Below are 27,193 nucleotides of genomic sequence, written 5' to 3'. Positions count from 1 at the left end.
AAAATGAGAACGTTTTTCAGGACCATGGTGTCACATGACACAGTACCAAAACTAGACTGATCTACTAAAAAAAAAACACAGAGAAAGCTACACTAGACTACAGACCTACCCAGGACTGCATAAAGTGCACAAAAACAGTGCAGGCATTACAATAAATAATAAACAGGACATTAGGGCAAGGTGTCAGTCCAGGCTTTGGGTATTGAGGAGACTGATAGCTTGGGGGAAGAAACTGTTACATAGTCTGGTCGTGAGAGCCCGAATGCTTCGGAGCCTTTTCCCAGACGGCAGGAGGGAGAAGAGATTGTATGACAGGTGCATGGCGTCCTTCATAAAGCTGTTTGCTTTGCGGATGCAGCGTGTAGTGTAAATGTCCACGATGGCAGGAAGAGACACCCCGATGATCTTCTCAGCTGACCTCACTATCCACTGCAGGGTCTTGCGATCTGAGATGGTGCAGTTTCCAAACCAGGCAGTGATGCAGCTGCTCAGCACTCTCTCAGTACAACCCCTGTAGAATGTGGTGAGGATGGGGGGGTGGTGGGAGATGGACTTTCCTCAGCCTTCACAAAAAGTAGAGACGCTGCTGAGCTTTCTTTGCTATGGAGCTGGTGTTGAGGGACCAGCTGAGATTCTCCATCAGGTGAACACCAAGAAATTTGGTGCTCTTAACGATCTCTACTGAGGAGCCATCGATGTTCAGTGGGGAGTGATCGCTCCGTGCCCTCCTGAAGTCAACAGCCATCTCTTTTGTTTTGTTCACATTCAGAGACAGGTTGTTGACTCTGCACCAGTCCATTAGCCGCTGCACCTCCTCTCCGTATGCTGACTCGTCATTCTTGCTGATGAGACACACCACGGTCGTGTCATTGGCGAACTTGATGATATGGTTCGAGCTGTGTGTTGCAGCACAGTCGTGGGTCAGCAGAGTGAACAGCAGTGGACTGAGCACGCAGCCCTGGGGTGCCCCCGTGCTCAGTGTGATGGTGTTGGAGATGCTGCTCCCGATCCGGACTGACTGAGGTCTCCCAGTCAGGAAGTCTAGGATCCAGTTGCAGAGGGAGGTGTTCAGGCCCAGTAGGCTCAGCTTTCCAATTAGTTTCTGAGGGATGATTGTGTTGAATGCTGAACTGAAGTCTATGAACAGCATCCGAACGTTTGTGTCTTTTTTGTCCAGGTGGGTTAGGGCCAGGTGGAGGGTGGTGGCAATGGCGTCATCTGTTGAGCGGTTGGGGTGGTACGCAAACTGCAAGGGGTCCAGTAAGGGGGGGCAGCAGGGTCTTGATATGCCTCATGACGAGCCTCTTGAAACACTTCATGATGATGGATGTGAGTGCAATGGGACGGTAGTCACTGAGGTAGGACATTGAAGACTTCTTCGGCACGAGGACGATGGTGGCGGCCTTGAAGCACGTTGGAACGGCAGCGCTGCTCAGGGAGATGTTGAAGATGTCAGTGAGAACATCAGCTAAGCTGGTCTGCACATCCTCTGAGCACTCTACCAGGGATGTTGTCTGGTCCAGCAGCCTTCCGTGGGTTGACCCTGCACAGGGATCAATGCACTTGCTGATGTAGCTTCTCACATCTGCCACGGTGAGACATAGCACTTGGTCATTTGTAGGAGGGGTGGACTTCCTCGCCGCCACCTCATTTTCTGCCTCAAACCGGGCATAGAAGTTATTCAGGCATCTGTGAGGGAGGCATCACCCGCACAGTCAGGTGATGTTGTCCTGTAGTTGGTGATGTCCTGGATGCCCTTCCACATGCGCCGCGTGTCACCGCTGTCCTGGAAGTGGCTGTGAATTAGCTGGGCGTGTGCACGCTTTGCCCCTCTGATGGCTCGGGACAGTTTGGCCCTTGCTGTTGTTAGGGCTGCCTTGTCGCCTGCTCTGAAGGCGGAGTCACGGGTCCTCAGCAGCCCACGCACCCCCGCGGTCATCCATGGCTTCTGGTTAGCGCGTATAGTGATGGTCTTGGACAGAGTAACATCATCAATGCACTTGCTGATGTAGCTGGTCACTGATGCTGTGTGCTCCTCTAAGTTGGTAGAGTCACCATCGGTTGCAGCCTCCCTGAACATGTGCCAGTCAGTGTGCTCAAAGCAGTCTTGAAGAGCAGAGATGGCTCCTGCTAGCCAGGTTTTCACCTGCTTCTGAACTAGTCTGGAGCGCCTGACGAGCGGTCTGTATGCTGGGATTAGCATAACAGAGATGTGGTCTGAGTATCTGAGGCGGGGGCGGGGCTCTGCCCGGTATGCGTCGGGGATGTTTGTGTAAACCAGGTCCAACACGTTCTCCCCCCTCGTTGCAAAGTCCACATACTGATGGAATTTGGGGAGCACTGACTTAAGGTTCGCGTGGTTAACATCACCGGTGTCAATAAACAGACCATCAGGGTGTGCGTTCTGCAGTTCGCTAATGGCCCCGTACAGTTCACAGAGCGCCTCCTTACAGTGTTGTAAGAAGGCGTATGCTGTGATGGCTTTCATCAACCGTGGGATTGAGTTCACGAGCCGTGAGGTAATGTTACAGCTACTTAAGAGCTTGGTCAGACCCCACTTGGAGTACTGTGTTCAGTTCTGGTCACCTCACTACAGGAAGGATGTGGATATTATAGAGAGAGTGCAGAGGAGATTTACAAGGATGTTCCCTGGATTGGAGAGCACGCCTTATGAGAATAGATTGAGTGAACTTGGCCTTTTCTTCTTGGAGTGATAGGGGATGAGATGACTTGATAGAGGTGTATAAGATGATGAGAGGCATTGATTGTGCAGATAGCCTGGGGCTTTTTCCCAGGACTGAAATGGCTAAGATGAGGGGGCATAGTTTTAAGGTGCTTGAAAGAAGGTACAAGGGGTATTTCCGAGGTAAGTTTTTCTGTCAAAGAGTGGTGAGTGCGTGGAATGCACTGCCAGCGACGGTGATGGAGGCTGATACAACAGGGTAATATAAAAGACTCTTAGATAGGTACATGGAGCTTAGAAAAATAGTGGGCTATGTGGTAGGGTAATTCTAGGCAGCTTCTAGAGTAGGTTACGTGGTTGGCACAGGGTGGAGAATTGCTTTGTACAAGACCAGATACGGGTTGGGGAATTGCTTTGTTGACTATCTTCACTTGGTCCACCATATCGGCCAAGGTGGCCAGGTAGTGTGACATTGCCGTGTCAGCGATCATGCCACTGACATTATCTCCGTGTCCGCAAGGGTTTGTTTCTTCCTGATGCCCTTGTTTACTCCCACACATTCTAACGATAAGGGTTTTGGCTGGTGAGTTATGTGCCTGCTATGTTAGCGCCTCATGTGGGCTGCCCAGCGCCATCCTTGCTGATTTAATTTAATGCAGACAATGCATTGTACTGTATGTTGCAATAGACCATAAGCATTGGAGCAGAATTAGGCCATTCAGCCCATCGAGTCTGTTCCACTATTTGATTGTGGCTGATTTATTCTCCCTCTCAACCCCATTCTCCTGCCTTCTCCCCATAATCTTTCATGCCCTGACCTATCAAGGATCGGTTAACCTCAGCTTTAAATACACCCAATGACTTGGTGTCAACAGCTGCCTGTAGCAACGAATTCCATAGGCTCACCTGTGTTATAAATGGACGTCACTCTCACTGAAAGTTGTGCCCTATGGTCCTAGACTCCCCCACCATAGGAAACCTATGATAAATAAAGCTAAAACCTTTAACCTCCCAGAGGTCATTCACATTAATTCCTCTTCTGATTCCTACACTGGCCTGTCTACCCACAACCTCCTCTAAATATTAAAGGAATGGCACCTCATTTTCTGCTTTGGTGGTTTCCAGCCTGATGTCTTGAACACTGCTTTCACTAACTTCCAGCAACTGCTCCTCCCCCTTTCTTTCCCTGATCCCGATCACTCCATTTCTTCTCCCTCCCTACCCCGTTGATCTGCTTATCATTTACCATTCATCCCTCCTGGCCGCCTGCCCTTTATTCCGTGGTCCACTGTGTTCTCCTTTCAGATTCCTCCATCTTCATCTGCACTACCCCTTTTTATATTCCTCCCCTTAGTGCCCCTTATCCTTCCCCTTCTCCCATGGTTCACTTTCCTTCCTCTTCAATTCCACCTTCTTCAACCGTTTACCTTTTCCACCTATCACCAGCTTCTTACTTTATCCACTCTCCCCTACTCACCTACCTTCCCCCCCACCCCAATCTGGCTTCACCTATCACCTTCTAGCTTGTACTCCTTCCCTTCCTCCACCTTCTTATTCTGACTTCTGCCCCCTTCCCTTCCAGTCCTGGAGAAGCGTCTCGGCGTGAAACGTTACATGTTTATTCATTTCCGTACAATCTGCCTGGCCTGCTGAGTTCCTCCAGCATTTTGTGTGTGTTGCTCTGGACCTCCAGCATCAGCAGAATCTCGTGTTTGTGATCAAGAGGGAGTGGGGGTGGGGGAGCTCCTTTCTTTCTTTTCATTCCTGGTGAACGTGGGATCTCAATGAAACTATTGAATATTGAATGGCCTAGATAGAGTGGATGTGGAGAGAATGTTTCCCATTGTACGGACCAGAGGGCACAGACTCAGATTAGAGGGTGTCAGATTAGAAGGTGAATGAGCAAGTGCAGCAGGCAGTGAAGAAGGCTAATGGAATGTTGGCCTTTATTACAAAATAAATTGAGTACAAGAGCAAGGAAATCCTCTTGCATTTGTACAGGGCCCTGGTGAGACCACACCTGGAGTATTGTGTACAGTTTTGGTCTCCTGGGTTAAGGAAGGACATCCTGGCTGTAGAGGAAGTGCAGCGTAGATTCACGAGGTTAATTCCTGGGATGTCCGGACTGTCTTACGCAGAGAGGTTAGAGAGGCTGGGCTTGTACATGCTGGAATTAAGGAGATTGAGAGGGGATCTGATTGCAACATATAAGATTATTAAGGGATTGGACAAGATAGAGGCAGGAAATATGTTCCAGATGCTGGGAGAGTCCAGTACCAGAGGGCATGGTTTGAGAATAAGGGGTAGGTCATTTAGGACAGAGTTAAGGAAAAACTTCTTCTCCCAGAGAGTTGTGGGGGTCTGGAATGCACTGCCTCGGAAGGCAGTGGAGGCCAATTCTCTGGATGCTTTCAAGAAGGAGCTAGATAGGTATCTTATGGATAGGGGAATCAAGTGATATGGGGACAAGGCAGGAACCGGGTATTGATAGTAGATGATCAGCCATGTTCTCAAAATGGCGGTGCAGGCTCAAAGGGCCAAATGATCTACTTCTGCACCTATTGTCTATTGTCCATTTAAAACAGAGATGAGGAGGAGTTTCTCTAGGCAGAAGGTGGTGTATGTGTGGAATTCATTATTACTGATGGTAGTGGTGCCAAGTCATTGGGTGTATTTACAGCTGAGGTTGACAGGTTCTTGATTGGTAAGGATGTCAAAGGTTGTGAGATGAAGGCAGGAGACTGGAATTGAGAGGGATAATAAATGAACCATGATGGAATGGCAGAGCAGACTTGATGGGCTGAATGGCCCAATTCTGCTCCTATGTCTTGTGGTCTAGGGTGTGGCCTTATTTCCTTCCAGATGCTGCCTGATCTGCTGAAGCTCATCAGCTTTTTGTGTTGCTCCTGATTTTATTTATTTATTCATTTGCGGGATGTGGTTGTTGCCAGCTAAGCCAGCATTTATTGCCTGTCCCTAGTTGCCCTTGAGAAGGTGGTGATGAGCTGCCTTCTTAAACTGCTGCAGTCCCTGAGGTGTAGGTACAACCGCAGTGCACCTACAGAATCTCTTGTATAGTTTCTGCCTGTTATTCCTCCTGTGTATCATATTGTGTGTTGTCTGAACTTTAGCCTCCACTGCCTTGCCTCTTTCCAACTCAATGGCCTGAATGGCCTAATCCTTCTCCTATATATTATGTGTAAGTGTATTGGAAGACTCTTTCTTCCCGAGGGAGCTGCCCAGACTCCTCCGCTGGTTGAGTGACTGCCTGATGTTTAGAATGCACTGCCAGTGAAGGTGGTGGAATCAGATACAGTCACTACAGTTACAGGCACTTGCATGAGCCACTCGAGCAGACCCAGTCCAGGCAAATAGGGTTAATGCATTGGCCAAGAAAAGAGGTTGGGTTGGACGTGGAGGGCTGAGAGGCCTGCTTCTCTGCTCTACCCCTCTATCAATCTGTTTATCAAGTGTGAGCGATCAGCTTTCTCATTTCTACGTACTAGGAGTTTTGCTGTAGTGTGTTGGTCAGGGCGCGGCATGCAACAAAAAATGACATTCAACAGTTATAAAAAAACAAAGAATTATATAAAAATAAAGTTTGAGGTTAAAGCACAGATACGGAATAAAATGTGCATAAACACATAAATCCCAGCATGGATTTACAATGTAAACAGCATCATAAAAGTGACACATGCAAAATGCCAGAGGAACTCAGCAGGTCAGGCAGCGTCTTTGGAAATGAATAGATAGTCGACCTTTTGAGCCGAGAGGGTCTTTGGCATTTTGTGTGTGTTGGATTTCCAGCATCTGCAGACTCTCTCAAGTTGATTATAAAACTGGTTTAAAGTGTTTGCAGCGCAGCCAGAGATGGAGTAATCCAATCAGTGGTCACTTTATTAGGTACCTCCTGTACTTAACAATTCAGCCATGATCAGATGGCAGAGCAGGCAAAATGGGGTGAATACCCTAATGCTGCTGCATCTTACCACCTTTTCTGAGGTCTAAAGATATAAATATGCTTATAAGGATTAAGTGTGTGTCTCGAGAGCAGGGGTTCCTAATCGTTTTGATGCCATTTACTCCTACCCCTAACCAAGGGGTCTGTGGACCACAGGTTGGGATCCCTCTGTTGGAGAGGAAGGTGGTTGGAACTGAGACAGTTGGCCAGGATCTCCAAGAATCAGGCTTGGCTTATCTCTCAGAGCAGGTCACTCAGCAGTCCACGGTCGCTCAATTGTGTCAGGCGATACCTTTGCCTAGTTGTCCTCAGAAAGGCACGTGGGACACTGAGGGGGCTTCGTATTCATGTGAAGACAGATTCAGATGAGTTTTTTGTTATATACGATATACACAAAATGCTGGAGGAACTCACCAGGTCAGGCAGCATCTATGGAGGGGAATAAACAGTTGGTGTTTCAGGATGAGACCCTTAGGCAATTCTTATGACTCCTGGTGTCAGATTGTATTGATTTAGCCACAAAACTCTGTGGGATATTTTGGATTACTGGTGCCATACAAGTGAAAATTAAATACTATTGTAAACACAAAGGATACAGCAGATGCTGGAAATCCAGAGTAACACACACTCAAATGCTGGAGGAACTCAGCTGGTCAGGCAGCATCTGTGGTGGGGAATAAATAGTCAACGTTTTGGAAGGGTCTTGGACCAAAGCGTTGACTGTTCACTCCCCTCCGTAGATACTGCCTGACTTCCCAGTTCCTCCAGAATTATGTGTGTGTTATTTCGATTTCCAGCATCTGAAGAATCTCCTGTGTTTATTCTTGTCAATGAGCACAGAACAGCAGAACTGTGCGCAGAACAGCAAAATGGTGCACAGGACGGCAGGATGGTGGCCAGAAAGGCAGTACAGTGTACAGAACGGTGTACAAAACACAGAACAGTGCAGAGAGCTGTGTACAGAACACAGGACAGTGCACAGAACACAGGACAGTGCACAGAACGGTGTACAGAACACAGAGCAGTGCACAGAATGGTGTACAGAACACAGGACGGTGCACAGAATGGTATGCAGAACACAGAGCAGTGCACAGAACGGTGTACAGAACACAGGACGGTACACAGAACAGTGTACAGAACACAGGACGGTGCACAGAACGGTGTACAGAACACAGAGCAGTGCACAGAATGGTGTACAGAACACAGGATGGTGCACAAAATGGTGTACAGAACACAGGATGGTGGAAACTGAAGTACTGTAGTGTGGAGAGTAACACTAAAGTAACAATCACAGCAGAGATAGAGTGAGTGGTTCAAGATGTGACAGCACCTTGGGGAAGAGGATGTGAAAATAGGCAACATCCTCTCACTATTAGGCATCAGAGTTCCTCCAGCCTTATTCACCTGGTAAGAGTCCTTGTAAGTTCTTTTTTTCCTCTCAGGGCAATTCAGAATTGTCCTTTCCACCAACTCAAATTGAAAGACATGTTCCTCTTTCTGTCTCTGTCTGTCATTCTCTCCCCCTCTCTCCCTCTCCCCCTCTCCCCCTTTCTCCCCTCCCCCTCTGTCCCTCTCCCTCTCCACCCCATCTGTCTCGCTCTTGTTTGCTCTCTCCCTCTTTCCACCAAACGTCTCAATTTTTCAGTTCATTGATCCCTGTGAAGGAGAGCTGGCTCTCAGTACTTCTCAGCATCCACTCTGCTGGTCCCTACACAGAGAACCATTTGTTTTGGACCATGGCCACTGCCTACCCTGATGTCAGGAAGGAGAGACAGTTCCCGCACATTTTAGAGGCTGCAACAATGCTGAGGGACTGTTGCCTCTTGGGAAGCCTCTGTCGATGTAGTAGGGTCGGTATGCTCTTGAGTCTGTCCGAAGCAACTGGTGACAGGGTGGCAAGGGAGGCTGAGTGAGTTTGAGCAGAGCAGAGGTTGTCCTTAGCTTCCTGTGATGCTGTAGCCCAATGCATTACAGTGCTGGTAATCGGGGATCAATTCCTGCTGCTGTCTTTAAGGAGTTTTATAGGTTCTTCCCATGGCAGTGTGGGTGCTCCGGTTTCCTCCCACATCCCACGCAGGTTAGCTAGGGTTAATAATTTGTGGATATGCCACGTTGCTGCCTGAAGCACGCTGACACTTGCGGGCTGCCCCCAGCTCCTCCTCGGTCATTGACGCACACGATGCATTTCACTCTATGCTTCAACATTTGATGTAGGTGTGACAAATAAAGCTTTGTGTTGGGGCTGAGTAACTGGCATTTCAGCACCTGATCGAGTTCTCTTACATTGTCAGAGCGATGAATTGGTAAGAAGTGAGCCACCTAAATTCAGATCACAGCACCTTCAAATAGGTCTGACTAATCTGGTTTCACCAAATTACATGCTGTGGAAATGAATTGGAATTGGGCCATTGTTTAATCAGGGCAGCTATTTATTTGGGACAACTCTTAAGAACAAAACTAGTCTCGAAAATAGCTGGCAATCCCTACTTCTATTTGGGACATTTTGTCGTTTAATTGGGACGTGAGGCTTGCTGAACAGTTTCTAAATAGTGTCAGTCAAGTGCACCTATTGTGGCTGTTAGACACTTCACCATGATTAGAGCAAACAGCTTTTAAATAGTATCAGTTGTGTCTGCTCATGTTGTGTTATTCCAAATCAAAAAGCAGTGATTTTCGATAACTTGGCTCACGGATTATGATGCTACTTTGTGCAGGAAGGCAATGAAGGCAGTCCATTATCTGCTCTGGGTGTCAGTGCTGATATTGTTCATTTATAGTCAATCAATAAAACACGGCAACACAGAGCAGTCAATTCCTCTGTCGGTAACTGTTAACAACTAATGCACACTTCTATAGTACTGTGGTAATATTCTAAAGTGTTCTGTATTTCATTTAAGTACATAATTTGTTACTCAATTAAACAGTAGTTTGTTCTTTTTTTTTTAATAACTTTTTAACTATTTCCATGAATTGTTTTCTGCTCTCTTTCAAGAATAGTAAATCATTAGGAAGTTGTGGGTAGTGATGTGAGTGCCAGAAACACAGGCTCCCACGGCACATCCTTTGGTTGTCTTTGTCGTTGATGCAAATGACACATTTCACTGTGTGTTCAATGTTTAGCATACATGTAACAAATAAAGGTAAACCTAACCTTTAACAGGAGAAATTCTTCAGATGCTGGAAATCCCGACTAACACACACAAAATGCTGGAGGAACTCAGCAGGTCAGGCAGCTTCGATGGAAATGAATAATCAGTCAACGTTTCGGGTTGAGACCCTTCATCAGGACTGGAAAGGAAGGGTGAAGATGTCAGAATAAAAAGATGGGGGGAGCAGAGGAAGGAGGATAGCTAGAAGATGATAGGTGAAGCCAGGTGGGTCGGAAATGTAAAGGGCTGGAGAGGAAGGAATCTGATTGGAGAGGAGAGTGGACCATGGGAGGCAGGGAAGTAGAAGGGAATCCAGGGGGAGGTGATAGGCAGGTGAGAAGAGTGGGGAATAAAAGAAGACAGGAGGGGGAGGGAATTTTTTTTTTACTGGAAGGAGAAATCGATATTCATGCCATCAGTTGGAGGCTGCTCTGACAGGGGTGAGTAATTTGATGTTAGGACTGGTGGGAGACTCATCAGGGTCTCTCTTGTCCATTTCCATTTCCGAAACCTCTCTTCCCTTTTCCGATCTCACTGTCTCTATCTCTGGACACAGCTTATCCACTAATGTCTATTATAAACCCATGGACTCTCACAGCTACCTGGACTATACCTCCTCCCACTCTGTTACTTGCAAAAAGCACCCATGTTGAACTTGTCAGTTTCATCTGCTTTGCCTCCTACTTCCACCCTGCCCTCAAACTCACCTGGTCTATTTCCAACACCTCCCTTCCCTTTCTCAATCTCACTGTCTCTGTCTCTGGAGACAGCTTGTCCACTGATGTATATTATAAACCAACAGACTCTCAAAGCTACTTTAGGCCTCTTAGACTACATCTCATCCCAGCCTGTTACTTGTAAAAACGCCATCCCCTTTCAATTCCTCCATCTCTCTCACATCTGCTCCCAGGATAAGGCTTTTAATTCTAGAACGAAGGAGATGTCCTCCTTTTTCAAAGAAAGGGGTGTCCCTTCCTCCACCATCATCACTGCCCTCAAACACATCTCTTCCATTTTATGCACATCTGCTCTTACCCCATCCTCCCACCACCCTACTAGGGATAACGTTCCTCTTGTCCTCACTTATCACCTCTGCGTCCAGCACATAATTCTCCGAAACTACCGCCACCTCCAACGGGATCCCACCACCAAGCACATCTTCCACCTCCCCCCCACCCCCACTTTCTGCTTTCCGCAGGGCTCCCTTGTCCATTTGTCCCTCTCCACCAATCTCCCTCCCGGCACTTATCCTTGCAAGCGGAACAAGTGCAACACCTGCCCCTACATCTCCTCCCTCAGTAATGTTCAGGGGCCTAAACAGTCCTTCCAGGTGAGGCAACACTTCACCTGTGAGTCTGTTGGGGTCAATATATTGTGCTTCCAGTGTGGCCTCCTGTACATTGGTGAGATCTGACATAGATTGGGAGACCTACGCTCTGTCCACCAGAACAAGTGGGATCTCCCAGTGGCCGCTCATTTTAATTCCACTTCCCATTCCCATTCCGATATGTCAATCCATGGCCTCCTCCACTGTCGTGATGAGGTCACACTGAGGTTGGAGGAACAACACCTTGTATTCCGTTTGGGTAGCCTCCAACCTAATGGCATTAATATCAATTTCTCAAACTTTTGGTAATACCCCTCAACTCTCCCCCCCCACCTTCACCATTTCCCATCCTCTTTTCCCTCTCTCATGTTATCTCCTTGTCCACCCATCGCCTCCCCCTGCTGCTCCTCCCCCCTTTTCTTTCTTCCATGGCCTTCTGTCTCTTTCACCAATCAACCCAGCTCTTTACTTCATCCCTCCCCCTCCAGGTTTCACCTATCGCCTTGTGTTTCTCTCTCTCCTTGCCCCACCTTTTAAACCTACTCCTCAGTTTATTTCTCCTGTCCTGCTGAAGGGTTTCGGCTCAAACTGTCAGCTGTTTTCTTTTCCATTGATGCTGCCTGGCCTGCTGAGATCCCCCAGCATTTTGTGTGTGTTGCTTGGGTCTCTGTTCCACCCATCCAAGATATTTGTCAGGGGCACTGCGTACGCAGCAACTTTAGAATCGTCAACGATCCCTCCCATCCGTCCAACAATCTCTTTGACTCCCTGCCTTCAGGCAGGAGGTACCGTAGATAAGGACTGTAACACTACTGAACTCCCTGTCACCACCACATATGAAGCACAGGCATTACACAGTTTAGTTTTTAAACTTGTATCGTACATACAGCTTATTATTTGTTAAGTTATTTGTGGTCATGGTACTTTACGTGTTGTGTGCGTGTGTTATATGTACTGTGTTGTGCACCTTTGTTTGGAAGAACATTGTTTTGTTCATCAGCATACGTGTGTGGTTGAATGACAATAAACTTGAACTTGACATTTAAACTGTCAAGTTCATCTGCAGTGGGTGTAGGTGGTCGGTGGTGGTGAGGGTATGCAGGAGATGAGGATGGAGGTGGTAACACTGATTTCTTCCTGTTTGGTCTCAGGGGTGAGCAACCTGGCGTTTCAGCACCTGATCGAGTTCACCTACACTGCCAAGCTGATGGAGCTGCAGCAGGAAGAGGCGAGTGACGTCAGGAAGGCAGCAGAGTATTTACAGATGGAGGAGGCGATGAAAGCCCTCAACAACCGGTAACATTGGGGGCTTGTGTTTGTCTCTGCTCCTTTGGGAGCAGGTACACTGGGCTGCATGGGCTCCATTGTCTGCTGCTGATTCCACTGGTCACTTTCAGAAACGGGCAACACACACAAAATGCTGGGGGAGCTCAGCAGGTCAGGCAGCTTTATGGAAATTAATAAACAGTTGACATTTCAGGCCAAGAGCCTTCATCAGAACTGGAAAGCAAGGGGGAAGATGCCAGAATAAGAAGGTGGGGGCGGGGGGGGGGGGGAAGATGACGTTCGAAGGTGATAGGGTTAGCTAGGTGGGTGGGGGATAGTGAGGAATGAAGTTAGAAGCAGCGAATAGGTGGAAAAGTTGAAGGCCTGAAGAAGGAGGAGGTTGTTAGAGAGGAGTGTGGATCATGGGAGAAAGGGCAGGAAAAGGGGCATCAGGCGGAGGTGACAGGAAGGTGAGGAGCAGAGGTAAGAGGCCAGAGTGGGGAAATGAAAAGAGAGAGGGGGAGGGGAAATTTCCGGAAGTTGGAGAATGTGATGTCTATGTCATCAGTTTGGGTCTACCTTGACAGAATGGAAGGTGTTGCTCCTCCACCCTGATTGTGGCTCCCTCGTGTTGCTCCTCCAACCTGAGAGTGCAGAAATGGAAGGGAAGTGGCAGATGGAATTCAATCTTGGCCTGGGTGAGGTGCTGACCTGAAGGGAGATTCCACAGTTAATTCATACCGTCCCACACCCATCAGGGAGAAGGCTATATACCATCAACACCAGGACCACCAGACTCAAAAACAGTTACCTTCCCCAAACAGTAACACTGATCAACACCTCCACCCACTAACCCAACCCTCTACACCCCCAACCACCACTATTTTATCATTTCCTGTCAGTCACCTTATGTACAGACACTCCTGTGCCTAGTGTCACTTTACTGACATATATACTGTCTATGTATATAAACTGTTCCATGGATTTATATTTATTGTGTTTTTATGCTGCATCGGATCAGGAGTAACAGTTATTTGGTTCTCTCTTACACTTAAGACCCATCCCAACTCAGACACGTGCTGTCAATCTCCTGCCATCAGGTAGAAGATACAGAAACGTCTTAGCCAAGGCAGCAAGACTAAAAAAACAGCTTCTTCCTGCAGGCTGTTGTACACTTGAATAATGCTCCACCCCAGCTTGCCAGTGACCTTGTACTGTAAATATCTGTTTTGCACAGACTGTAGTAGTACAGTCCAAGACAATCTCGTTGTCTTGAGGAATGACAATAAAGTTCTGTTCTTTTCTATTCACTATGCACTGGAAATAACATTATACAACCTAGTATGTTGTTATCTTGAACAGCGGGTTCTTAGGTTCTGTCAACATGGCTCCCTAGAAATGACCGCCAAGGTCAGTAGGGTGGTGAAGAAGGCAACAACATGCTTGCCTTCATTAGCCGAGGGACTGAGTTCAAGAGTTGGGAAGTTATATTGCAGATATATAAAACATTGCTTAGGCTACCTTTAGAGTATTGCATTCAATTCTGGTCACCTCATTGTAAGGAGGATGTGGCAGCTTTGGAGAAGGTGCACGGGAGGTTTACGAGAATGCTGCCTGGTTTGGAAGAGGTAGTATCGAAAACCTGTGGCCTTTATCTCTGAAGTGACTGAGGCTCAGGAGAGATTAGATAAAGTTAATAAAATACGAGAAGTGCAGATGGAGTACAGATCCAGTATCTTTTCCCCAGGATTGAAATTTCCGGTACGAGGGGTAGGTAGATTCAAGATTATTTCATATAATTTCCAGTACACAAGTGTAAAGGAGAATGAAATAATTGTCACTCCAGATCCGATGCAGCACAAAAAACACAATAATAGAAAACACAATAAATATAAATAGGTACATTTAACGTCAGAGAAATGTATACAATATATATCCTGAAATTCTTTTCTTCACAGACATGCAGGAAAACAGAGGAGTGCCCCAAAGAATGAACGAAACATTAGAACTCCTAAGCCCCCCCCCCCCACCTCCCCCTCCCACACACAGGCAGCAGCAAGGCACCAACTCACCCCCCAGCAAAAAGCATCAGCAACCCCCACCGAGCACTCAAGCGTGCAGCAAAGCATCAATAAAGACACAGACTTGCAGTACCCCAAAAACTCCTCGTTCACCTGGTAACTTGGCTCTCTGTCTCCTTAATAAGGGAAATGATAAAGTAGTGGTGATTGGGGGTGCGCAGGGGTGGGTTGGTGGCTGAAGGTGTTGATCAGCCTCACTGCTTGGGGAAAGTAACTGTTTATGAATCTGGTGGTGATGGCGTGGATGCTACGTAGCCTCCTCCCTGATGTGAGGCCCCTGCGTAGGGTGGGTGGGATCATCCCTGATGTGAGGCCCCTGCGCAGGCTGGGTAGCCTCCTCCCTGATGTGAGGCCCCTGCGTAGGGTGGGTAGCCTCCTCCCTGATGTGAGGCCCCTGCGTAGGCTGGGTGGGATCGTCCCTGATGTGAGGCCCCTGCGTAGGCTGGGTGGGATCATCCCTGATGTGAGGCCCATGAGCAGGAAGGGTAGGATCCTCCCTGATGTGAGGCCCCTGCGTAGGCTGGGTGGGATCATCCCTGATGTGAGGCCCATGAGCAGGGTGGGTGGGATCGTCCCTGATGTGAGGCCCCTGCGTAGGCTGGGTGGGATCATCCCTGATGTGAGGCCCATGAGCAGGGTGGGTGGGATCGTCCCTGATGTGAGGCCCCTGCGTAGGGTGGGTGGGATCGTCCCTGATGTGAGGCCCCTGCGTAGGGTGGGTGGGATCATCCCTGATGTGAGGCCCCTGCGCAGGGTGGGTGGGATCCTCCCTGATGTGAGGCCCCTGCGCAGGGTGGGTGGGATCCTCCCTGATGTGAGGCCCCTGCGCAGGGTGGGTGGGATCCTCCCTGATGTGAGGCCCATGAGCAGGGTGGGTGGGATCCTCCCTGATGTGAGGCCCATGAGCAGGGTGGGTGGGATCCTCTCTGATGTGAGGCCCATGAGCAGGCTGGGTGGGATCCTCCCTGATGTGAGGCCCATGAGCAGGGTGGGTGGGATCCTCCCTGATGTGAGGCCCATGAGCAGGGTGGGTGGGATCCTCCCTGATGTGAGGCCCCTGCGCAGGGTGGGTGGGATCATCCCTGATGTGAGGCCCATGAGCAGGAAGGGTAGGATCCTCCCTGATGTGAGGCCCATGAGCAGGGTGGGTGGGATCATCCCTGATGTGAGGCCCATGAGCAGGGTGGGTGGGATCATCCCTGATGTGAGGCCCATGAGCAGGAAGGGTAGGATCCTCCCTGATGTGAGGCCCATGAGCAGGGTGGGTGGGATCATCCCTGATGTGAGGCCCATGAGCAGGGTGGGTGGGATCATTCCTGATGTGAGGCCCATGAGCAGGAAGGGTGGGATCCTCTCTGATGTGAGGCCCATGAGCAGGGTGGGTGGGATCCTCCCTGATGTGAGGCCCATGAGCAGGGTGGGTGGGATCCTCCCTGATGTGAGGCCCATGAGCAGGGTGGGTGGGATCGTCCCTGATGTGAGGCCCATGAGCAGGGTGGGTAGGATCCTCCCTGATGTGAGGCCCCTGCGTAGGGTGGGTGGGATCCTCCCTGATGTGAGGCCCATGAGCAGGAAGGGTAGGATCCTCCCTGATTGTGAGGCCTATGAGCAGGGTGGGTGGGATCGTCCCTGATGTGAGGCCCATGAGCAGGGTGGGTAGGATCCTCCCTGATGTGAGGCCCCTGCGTAGGGTGGGTGGGATCATCCCTGATGTGAGGCCCATGAGCAGGGAGGGTGGGATCCTCCCTGATGTGAGGCCCATGAGCAGGGTGGGTGGGATCGTCCCTGATGTGAGGCCCATGAGCAGGGTGGGTGGGATCATCCCTGATGTGAGGCCCATGAGCAGGAAGGGTGGGATCCTCCCTGATGTGAGGCCCATGAGCAGGGAGGGTAGGATCCTCCCTGATGTGAGGCCCATGAGCAGGGAGGGTAGGATCCTCCCTGATGTGAGGCCCATGAGCAGGCTGGGTGGGATCCTCCCTGATGTGAGGCCCCTGCGCAGGGTGGGTGGGATCATTCCTGATGTGAGGCCCATGAGCAGGGTGGGTGGGATCATCCCTGATGTGAGGCCCCTGCGTAGGGTGGGTGGGATCCTCCCTGATGTGAGGCCCCTGCGCAGGGTGGGTGGGATCATCCCTGATGTGAGGCCCATGAGCAGGGTGGGTGGGATCATCCCTGATGTGAGGCCCATGAGCAGGAAGGGTGGGATCCTCCCTGATGTGAGGCCCATGAGCAGGGTGGGTGGGATCCTCCCTGATGTGAGGCCCCTGCGCAGGGTGGGTGGGATCATTCCTGATGTGAGGCCTATGTGCAGGGTGGGTGGGATCGTCCCTGATGTGAGGCCCATGAGCAGGGTGGGTGGGATCCTCCCTGATGTGAGGCCCATGCGTAGGGTGGGTGGGATCCCTCATGATATTACTGGCCCTATATTGTCAATGTGGAGCAGAGAGCGAGCTTGTAAATCTAGTGGGAGCAAAGGATATTGGGAATGGTGAAGGGTGGAGTGCTGTGGGAGGGGTGTGTGAATGTCTCTCTCATGCTTCCTGCTCCCTCCCCTCTCTCTTCCCCCTTTTCCCAACCATGATTCCTCTCCTCCCCTTCCCACACTCAGTCCACAATGGAGACCCAGGTCAGAATCAGGTTTATCGTCACTCACATATGTCATGAAGTCTGTTTTTGTTTTTGTGGCAGTAGTACAGAGCAATACCTACAGTGACATACATACTGTGCAAAAATCTCAGGCAGCCTTCTATGTATATGCCCCTAAGACTTTTGTATGTTGTTGATGGCGGGCAGGCTGATAATGTGCAGAGAGTGGGGGTGGGGGGGAAGAGGGATTAGATGAATTAGCAGTCATTAGTTTAGTTAATTCAGCACAGCATTGTGGGCTGAAGGGCCTGTCCTTCCCTGTACTGTGTACGATAGGGAAATCTGGCAGAGTAGGAGAAAGGCTGGATTGTGTTCCCGGCAGCACAGATGGCCTGAGAAGAGGTGTATGAGATTATGAGCAGCGCAGAGGGGTGCAAATGGTTCAAATCTTTCCCAAACTCAAACTCAAGAGACTGTAGGTTTAAGATAGTGAGGCCTCTGTCGGTCAGGGTCGAGGTTGGATGTTGCATCCTATCTGTCTTGTATGCAAGCCAGGGCATTACAATGTGAAAGCAAGCTGCTGCCAGTGCAACTGGTGAATCCAAAGGAACGGCAGAGACCGATACCGCTTGCCACCAACAGCATCACCACTGGAGTTGCCAGTCAGTGCTGAACTCAATGTAGGACTGCCTGAGGGATTCCAGCTCCAGATGGTTCCCTCAGTGTTTACTGAGTGGGTATAGCTGCAGGGCAGCGGAGGTTTGAGATCGGAGTTTTATATTTAAATAGAGACGGAGTGGAAGGATATTGCCCTAATGCAGGCAAATGGGTTAGTGTAGAGATGAGCAAATTTGGGCCCCATATCTAGGAAAGGATGCACTGGCATTGGAGAGGGTCCAGAGGAGGTTCATGAGAATGATTTCATGAACGAAAGGGTTAATGAGTGAGGAGCATTTGATGTCTCTGGGCCTGTACTCACTGGAGTTTAGAAGAATGAGAGGGGATCTCATCGAAAACTGTCAAATGTTGAAAGGGCCAGATTGAGTGGGCATGGTGAAAATGTTTCCTATAATGGGAGAGTAGGACCAAAGGGCACAGCCTCAGAATACAAGGTCGTCCCTTTAGAAAGGAGATTGGGGGGAATTTCTTTAGCCAGAAGGTGGTGAATCTGTGGAACTTATTGCCACAGATGGCGGACGGTAAGTTAATGGGAATATTTAAAGTGGAGGTTGATAGGTTCTTGATTGGTCAGGGCATTAAAGGTTACAGGGAGAAGACAGGAGAATAGGGTTGAGGGGGAAAATAATTCAGCAGTGATGGAATGGTAGACCAGACTTGATGGACTGAGTGGCCTAATTCTACTTCTGCAGTATACGTTATGGTCAACGATGTGCTCTGGGAGCTCAATCCATATACATAAAACACTTGGTGTAAAAGAAGTTGCCCCTCAAGTTCCTGTTAAGTTTCTCCACTCTCATCTTAAGTCTATGCCCCTAGTTCTTGATTTTCCAACACTGTGAAAAAGACTCAGTTCATTCACCCTACCTATGCCCATCTCACTGACTTGTGTGTCTCCCCTGCTGCCCTGCTCTGCATCCTGGGGTTTTGCCTGTCGTTCCCGATCTTTCTGTTTCCCCTGATTATCCTGTTCTGCTTCCCAGGGACAGCGCCAAGTCTCCAACAGCCCAGGCCACGAATTTTCACAAGCGGAAAACCTTGAATCAGACGATAACAGAGACGTCCATTGTCATCACCGAAACGCTGCCCACCATCCAGGAGATGGAGACGGTGGAGATCGACCAGGAGAACGTCTTTGCAGCTGAGATCGTGGAGATTGGCGGGGACACCGAGCGGATGGAGGAGGAGGCGACGGACACTGGAGTGACTGTGGCTGAGGAGCAGCCCGCAGCAGACGAGACGGCGCAGCCGGCCGACAGTGTGCCGAGCTCGGAGCAGCAGGCTGAGTCGGCCCTGGCACTGCTCGCCGACATCACCAGCAAGTACCAGCAGGACAATGTGGACAAGGAGCCAGAGAGGGAGGGGGAGCTGGAGCTCGCAGCCCAGCCCCAGGAAGAGGAGGAGGAGGCAGAGGCGGAGGCGGAGGCGGAGGCGGCCACCATCTCCACGGAGGAGAGCATCCACATCGTGGAGGTGCTGGCGCAGGGCGACAAGGTGTTCTGCTGCGAGAAGTGCAGCCGCATCTTCAGACTCTTCTACCACTTCAAAGAGCACATGAAGATCCACTCAGGAGAGAACTACGTCTGCCACCTCTGCAGCAAGCAGTACACGCGGGAGAGCGCCTGGAAACAACACCTCTCCTCCCACCGCGACGAAGAGGGCACCAACAAAAAGCCGCGCTGCGTCCGCAAGGTACACGTGTGCCAGTACTGCGAGAAACAGTTTGACCACTTCGGACACTTTAAAGAGCATCTCAGGAAACACACGGGTAAGAACGAAGGTGGTTTATTATCGTCACACTGTACATTGAAGAGCTAGTGCTTAGGTTCCAGTGAAGTGAAGTAGCTGTTCCTGAATGCTACTGGTTCTGGCGCTCTCAGCCAGGGCTGCCACGGGTACTAACCTCCCCAGCATTGGGGACAATTAGGTGGCATCCATCATTAAGGCCACCCATCACCCAGGATGTGTCCTCTTCTCATTGTTACCATCAGGGAGGAGGTACAGGAGCCTGAAGACACACACTCAGTGATTCAGGAACAACTTCTTCCCCTCCACTATCTGATTTCTGAATGGACAAGGAACCCATGAACACCATCTCTTTTTTTCTGCACTACTTATTTAATTTGTTTGTATATACCTTACTGAAATTGTTGGTTTTTATTTTTTTATTATTATGATTTGCTATGTATTGCAATGTACAGCTGCTGCAAAATTTGTTTCCCTCAGTAGGTGCTGCCTGGCCTGCTGAGTTCCTCCAGCATTTTGTGTGTGTTGCTCTAGATTTCCAGCATCTGCAGAATCTCTTGAGTTTATGACTTGCAGCTGCATTGCAAAGTCTCTTACGGAAATTCAGTGAGACCCTTTCTCACTGCTCTCACTCTGTGATCCCTGTCATGAACTCACCTAGACTCACTACCACAGCCACATATCACCTTCTGGCTAGCCTTCTTCCCCTCCCGCCACCTTATTGTAGCACCTTTCCAGTCCTGAAGAAGGGTCTCAGCCGAAATGACAACCGTTCCTCCAGCTTTTTGTGTATGTTGTGCCTTTCACCTCCTTTGGTAGAGAGATATCTCCACCCCACCACCCATCCTCCTGTGTCATCAGATTTATAAAAACGGTCGTAGTTGAGAGTGTCCCCACAAAATCTTTTAGTCTTCCCCAGCCAGAAGCCCTGGATGAACCATGAGATCTGCAATCTGCTGAGGGCCACCTCAGGGACATTCAGGTCTGGGGACCAAGAAGATTACAAGAGGTCCACATACAATATCAAAAAAGCCAGCTTACTGGCAAACTGGCTTTTCTGGACTAAACTTGAATCAATAGACAATAGGTGCAGGAGTAGGCTATTCGGCCCTTCGAGCCAGCACCACCATTCAATGTGATCATGGCTGATCATCCACAATCAGTACCCCGTTACTGCCTTTTCCCCATATCCCTTGACTCCGCTATCTTTAAGAGCTCTATCTAACTCTTTCTTGAAAGCATCCAGAGAATTGGTCTCCACTACCTTCTGAGGCAGAGCATTCCATAGATCCACAACTCTCTGGGTGAAAAAGTTTTTCCTCAACTCCGTTCTAAATGGGCTACCCCTTATTCTTAAACTGTGGCCTCTGATTCTGGACTCCCCCAACATTGGGAACATGTTTCCTTTTTCTAGCGTGTCTAATCCCTTAATAATCATATATGTTTCAATTAGATCCCCTCTCATCCTTCTAAATTCCAGCCCAGTCATTCCAATCTTTCAACATCTGACAGTCCTGCCATCCTGGGAATTAACCTCGTGAACCTACGCTGCACTCCCTCAACAGAAAGAATGTCCTTCATCAAATTTGGAGACCAAAACTGAACACAATACTCCAGGTGGGGTCTCACCAGGGCCCTGTACAGCTGCAGAAGGACCTCTTTACTCCTATACTCAATTCCTCTTGTTATAAAGGCCAGCATGCCATTAGCTTTCTTCACTGCCTGCTGTACCTGAATGCTTACTTTCAGTGACTGATGAGCAAGGACACCTAGATCTCCTTGTACTTCCCCTTTTCCTGACTTGACACCATTCAGATAGTCACCTGCCTTCCTGTTCTTGCCACCAAAGTGGATAACCTCACATTTATCCACATTAAACTGCATCTGCCATACATTTGCCCACTCACCCAACCTGCCCAAGTCACCCTGCATTCTCATAACATCCTCCTCATATTTCACACTGCCACCCAGCTTTGTGTCATCTGCAAATTTGCTAATGTTACTTTTAATCCAACAAAGGATACTCAACAGCTGTGGCAGGGCTTGAATGCTGTCACCTCTTGCAAAGTGAAATCAAGTGACGCAGGCAAAAAAAAGTAGTGAGGTAATGTTCATGGGTTAATTGTCCCTTCAGAAATTGGATGGCAGAGGAAAGAAGCTGTTCCTGAATCATTGAGTGTGTGTCTTCAGTCTCCTGTACTTCCTCTCTGATGATAGCACTGAAAAGAGGGCATGTGAAGATGATCTGAATGCTGGGGAGATGAGTGCCCATGATGGAGCTGACTGATTTGATAACTTTCTGCAGCTTATTTTAATCCTGTGCAGTAGCCTCCCCCCCGCCCAATACCAGACAGTGGTGCAACCAGTTAGAACACACTCAGCGGTACATCTGTAGAAATTAGTGAGTGTCTTTGGTGAGATACCAAATCTCCTCAAACTCCTAATGAAATATAACTACTGTCATGCCTCCTTTGTAACTGCATTGTTATGTTGAGCCCAGGATAGATTTTCAGAGATGATGATACTCAGGAACTTGAAATTGCTCACCCTTTCCACTTCTGATCTCTCTATGAGAACTGTTCCCTCCACTTCCCCTTTCTGAAGTCCACACTCAGTTCTTTGGTCTTAGTTGTTGCTTGACACCACTCAACTAGCTGCTATATCACAAACGAGAGAAAATCTGTGGATGCTGGAAATCCAAGCGACACACACAAAATGCTGGAGGAATTCAGCAGGCCAGGCAGCATCTATGGAAAAGAGTCCATTCGACATTTCGGGTCAGGCCCCCTTCAGTAGGACTGGAGAAAAGAAGATGGGGAGTAGAGTTAAAAGGTGAGGGGAGGGGAGGGGAGGGAGAAACACAAGGGGGGGAGGGGTGAAGTAAAGAGCTGGGAAGTTGATTGGTGAAAGAGATACTGGGTTGGAGAAAGAGGAGTCTGATAGGAGAGGACAGAAGGCCATGGAAGAATGAAACAGCAGGAGGAGCATCAGAGGAAGGCGATGGGCGGGCATGGGATAAGCTGAGAGAGCGACAAGGGGATGGGGAATGGTAAAGGGGGAGGGGAGGGGGCATTACTGGAAGTTCAAGAAGTCGATGTTCATGCCATTAGGTTGGAGGCTACCCAGACGAAATATATGGTGTTGATCCTCCAACCTGAGTGTAGCCTCATCGTGACCATGGAGGAGGCCATGAATGGACATATTGGAATGGGAAGCGGAATTAAAAAGGGTGGGAGATCCTGCTTGTTCTGGCGGATGGAGTGTATATGCTTGGTGAAGTGGTCTCCCAATCTATGTCGGGTCTCACCGATATACAAGAGGTCACATCGGGAGCTCCAAACACAGTATGTGACCCCCAACAGACTCACAGGTGAAGTGTCACCTCACTTGGAAGGACTGTTACGGGCCCTGAGTGGTAGTGGTAGGAGGGGTAGGGGCATGTGTAGCACTTGTACCGCTCTCAAGGATTAGTGCCAGGAATGGGATCAGTGGGGAGGGATGATTGGACAAGGGAGTCACATAGGGAGAGATCCTTGCAGAAAGCAGAAAGTTGGTGGGGAGGGAAAGATGTGTTTGGTGATGGGATCCTGTTGGAGGTGGCAGAAGTTATGGAGAATTATGTGCTGGATGTTGAGGCTTGTGGAGTGGTAGGTGAGGACAAGAGGAATCCTATCCATGTAGGGTGGCGGGAGAATGGGGCAAGAGCAGACGTGTGAAATGGAAGAGATGCAGTTGAGGGTAGCATTGATGGTGGAGGAACGGAAGGCCCTTTCTTTGAAAAAGCTGTTATATCCTGCTTTTGTACACCTTCTCGTCACTATCTGAAATTCTGCCAACAATAGTTGTATCATCAGCAAATTTATAGATGGCATTTGAGCTGTGCAAAGGCACACAGTTATGGGTACAGAGAGTAGAGCAGTGGGCTAAGCACACATCCACACTATCAATGGAGGAACCATTACAAACTCCACAGCCCCCGATGACCCTGTGACTTCAGTCTCTGGGGCTGATGTGACAGCATCCTTCTGGAGGGTGAATCCAGGGAAAGCATCCGGCCCAGATGGGGTACCTGGCTGAGTACTAAATACCTGTGCTGATCAACTGGCTGGAACGTTCAGTACTTTTAACCTCACAGTTCGGTATACTGCTTCAAGCAGCCTTCAATTATACTGGTGCCAAAAAAGAACGTGACAACTTGCCTCAATGATTATTATCCAGTAGCACCTACATTCACTGTAATGAGGTGCTCTGAGGGGCTGGTGATGAAGCGTATCAACTCCTGCCTGAGAAACAGTTTGGATCCATTCCTTTTGCCTACCGGCACGACAGGTCATCAACAGATGCCGTCTCATTGGCTCTTCTTTCACCCCTGGAACATTGGGGCAGCAAAGGTGCACACATCAGGATGCTGCTTATTGACTACAGTTTGGCATTCAATACTATCATCCCCTCAAACCTAATCAATTAGTTCCGAAACCTCGGCCTCAATACCTCCTTATTCAATTGGATCCTGACTTGCAGACCCCAGTGAGTTCGGTTTGGCCGCAACATCTCCTCCACAACCTCATCAGCACAGGTCAGCCCCCAGCTCTACTCACTTTACACTTGTGATGCTGTGGCTGAGCACAGCTCCAAAGCCACGTTCAAGTTTGCTGACGACGCCACTGTCATAGGCAGAATCAAAGGTGGTGACGAATCAGCTTATGGGAGGGAGACTGAAAATCTGGCCGAGTGATGCCACAACAACAATCTCTTAACCAGAGGTCCGAGAGCCAGTGCTCATCGGGACTCAGAGGTGGAGAGTGTCAGCAATCTTGAATTCCTTATCATTTCAGAGGACCTGTCCTAGGCCCAGCACATGAGGGCAATTACAAAGAAAGCATGGCAGCACCTTTACTTCTTTAGAAGTTTGTGAAGATGCAGCATGATATTTAAAACCTCGACAAACTTCTATAAATGCGTAGTGGATAGTATATTGACTGGCTGCATCACAGCCTTGTATAGAAACACCAATTCCCTCAAACAGAAAATGCTACAAAATGTAGTCGGTACTGCCCAGTCCATCACAACTAAAGCCCTCCCCACCACCGAGCACATCTACACAGAGTGCTGTCATAGGATTCATCATCAGGGACCCCAGCACCCAGGTCATGCTCTCTTCTCACTGTTGCCATCAGGAAGAAGTTACGGGAGCCTCAAGACTCATACCACCAGGTTTAGGAATAGTTATTACCCCTTAACTGTCAGGCTGTTGAACCAAAGGGGGTAACTTCACTCAACTTCACTAACCCCGTCACTGAACTTTTCCCACAGCCTATGGACTCACTTTCAAAGACTCTTCATCCCATGTTTTCAATATTTATTATTATTATATTTTACTTTTTGTATTTTCTTATTTATTATTATTATTTCTATTTTTTTCTTTTTTTATACTTACACAGTTTGTTGTCTTTTGCACACAGGTTATCTGCTCTGTTGGTGCAGTCTTACATTGATTCTATTATGGTTATTAGATTTATTGAGTATGCCTGCAAGAAAATGAATCTCAGGGTTGTATATGGTGACACATATGTACTTGGTTAATAAATTTACTTCGGATTTTGGACTTTGAGATTTCCCAACAATCCATGAGCCCACGATTGCTACCTCACTGTTCTGCTCCTTTTTGGCAGTGATTTTGGCAATTTTATTGTAATTAATAGTAATTCTTATGTCTTGTACTGTTCTGTTGGCACAAAACAACCAATTTTATGATATACAGTCGGTCAGTGATAATAAGTCTGATTCAGATATGTAATTTCTTGTCTCCCATCTCCAATAGCCAGTCCCTTCTAGAATCTGGATCAGATTTATTAACTTGTATGATGTGAAAAATGCTTTTGTTTTGCAGCAGCAGTACAGTGTGAAGGCATAAAATTATTATAACATATGAAATAAATAAATGGTGCAAAACATGGAATACTGAGGTAGTGTTCGTGGGTTTCTGGATCGCTCTGAAATCTGATGGTGGAGTGGAGGAAGCTGTTCTTGATTCACGGAATATGGGTCTGCAGGCTCCTCTACCTCCTGCTAGTGGTCTTCTGCTGCTGTAGCCCATCCACTTCAAGGTTTGTTCAGAAAATCTCTTCTGCACATTTGTTGTAACGTGTGATTATTTGAGTTACTGTCACCTTCCCATCAGCTTGAACCAGTTTGACCATTCTCCTCCAGCCTCTCTCATTAACAGAGGTGTTTTTGCCCACAGACCTGCCACTCACTTGATACTTTTTGTTTTACACACTGTTCTCTGTTATCTCTAGAAATCAGCAGTTCCTGAGACACTTGAACCACCCTGTCTGGCACCAATAATCATTCCATGGTCAAATTCACTTGGGTCACATTTCTTCCTCATTCTGATGTTTGATGTGAACAACAACTGAACCTCTTGATCATGTCTGCATGCTCTTATGCATTGAGTTCCTGCCACACGATTGGCTGATTAGATGTTTGCATTAACGAGCAGGTGTGTCTAATAAAGTGGCCACTGAGTGTAATGGAAATGCCTACTGTTCTTGTCCTGCAGGTGAGAAGCCCTTTGAATGCCCAAACTGCCACGAGCGCTTTGCCAGAAACAGCACTCTGAAATGCCACCTGGTAGCCTGCCGTACTGGTATGGGTGCCAAGAAAGGAAGAAAGAAGATGTACGAATGCCAGGTACTGAGTGCTAACCTGCGCGGGTCACCTCTGCCCCTCCAGGCCAGAACAGAGCTCTCTGAGATGAAAGCAGGAAACCCAGGAGGATCTCCGCCTACTCATTGCATCTGTAGAACAATTGCCATCGGTTTGCGTCATCTCCAGCCCTTTGTATTCCCGCCTCTTCAACCTCCCAGCCTGTCATTATCTCCTCTCCCTGTCTTTCAGCAGCAGTACAGTGTAAAGCCCTGTTACCTCTCTTCACCTGGGTCCACCTACCACCTGCCCACTTGCTCTTGCTTCACATCTCTGTATACTGGCCGGCTGCCCTGTCCTTCAGTCCTGATGAAAGGTATTGAGTTGAAACAATGATTTTTCCATGGAAGCTGCCAGACCCGTGGAGTTCCTTCAGCATCTGGTTTCTTGCTTCAAATTCCAGCACCTGTGGTTTCCGATGTTTCTGCTGGAGAATTCGGTGTTCACACCAGAATGATGTCTCTATTAGACATTGCTTTGGCTCTGTGGGAGAAGCCTGAGAGTGGTAGTAGATAGTTGCCTCTGACTGGAGGTCTGTGACTAGTGGAGTGCTGCAGGGATTGGTGCTGGGTCCTTCATTGTTTGTCATCTATATCAATGATCTGGATGATAATGTGGTTAACTGGATCAGCCAATTTGCGGATGACATCAACACTGGGGTGTGGTGGACAATGAGGAAGACTATCATGGCTTGCAGAGGGATCTGCATCAGCTGGAAATGATGGAATCTGTTGCAATCGTTCCACAGATGCAACTCAACAGGCTGAGTTCTTCCTGCATTTCTTGCTGTTATCTGAAAAATGGCAATGGAATTTAATGCAGGCAAGTGTGAAGTAGTGCACTTCAGGAGGACCAACCAAGATAGATCTTGCAGAGTGAATGGTAGGGAACTGAGGAGTGTGGGAGAACAAAGGGATCTGGGAATACAGGTCCATAATTCGTTAAAAGTGGCGTCACAGGTAGATAGGGTTGTAAAGAAAGCTTTTGGCACATTAGCCTTCGTAA

The 27,193-nt window shown here is 48.6% G+C and overlaps 1 protein-coding gene across 7 annotated transcripts in view; it reads left to right on the top strand.

The window, feature by feature from the left end:
- LOC140728806 (zinc finger protein 131-like) overlaps window positions 1–27,193 on the top strand; it is a 116,457-nt gene that overhangs the window by 23,170 nt on the left and 66,094 nt on the right. For all 7 annotated transcript variants that reach the window (XM_073047771.1, XM_073047770.1, XM_073047772.1 and 4 more), the window contains 3 exons: window positions 12,272–12,416; window positions 18,718–19,502; window positions 26,043–26,173. In XM_073047771.1, the coding sequence (XP_072903872.1) occupies window positions 12,272–12,416; window positions 18,718–19,502; window positions 26,043–26,173 (1,061 nt within the window). The remainder of the gene's footprint in view (window positions 1–12,271; window positions 12,417–18,717; window positions 19,503–26,042; window positions 26,174–27,193) is intronic.

This window comes from Hemitrygon akajei, chromosome 6, assembly GCF_048418815.1.
Source record: "Hemitrygon akajei chromosome 6, sHemAka1.3, whole genome shotgun sequence".
Lineage (NCBI taxonomy): Eukaryota > Metazoa > Chordata > Chondrichthyes > Myliobatiformes > Dasyatidae > Hemitrygon > Hemitrygon akajei.
This window is presented reverse-complemented; position numbering and strand designations above follow the sequence as displayed.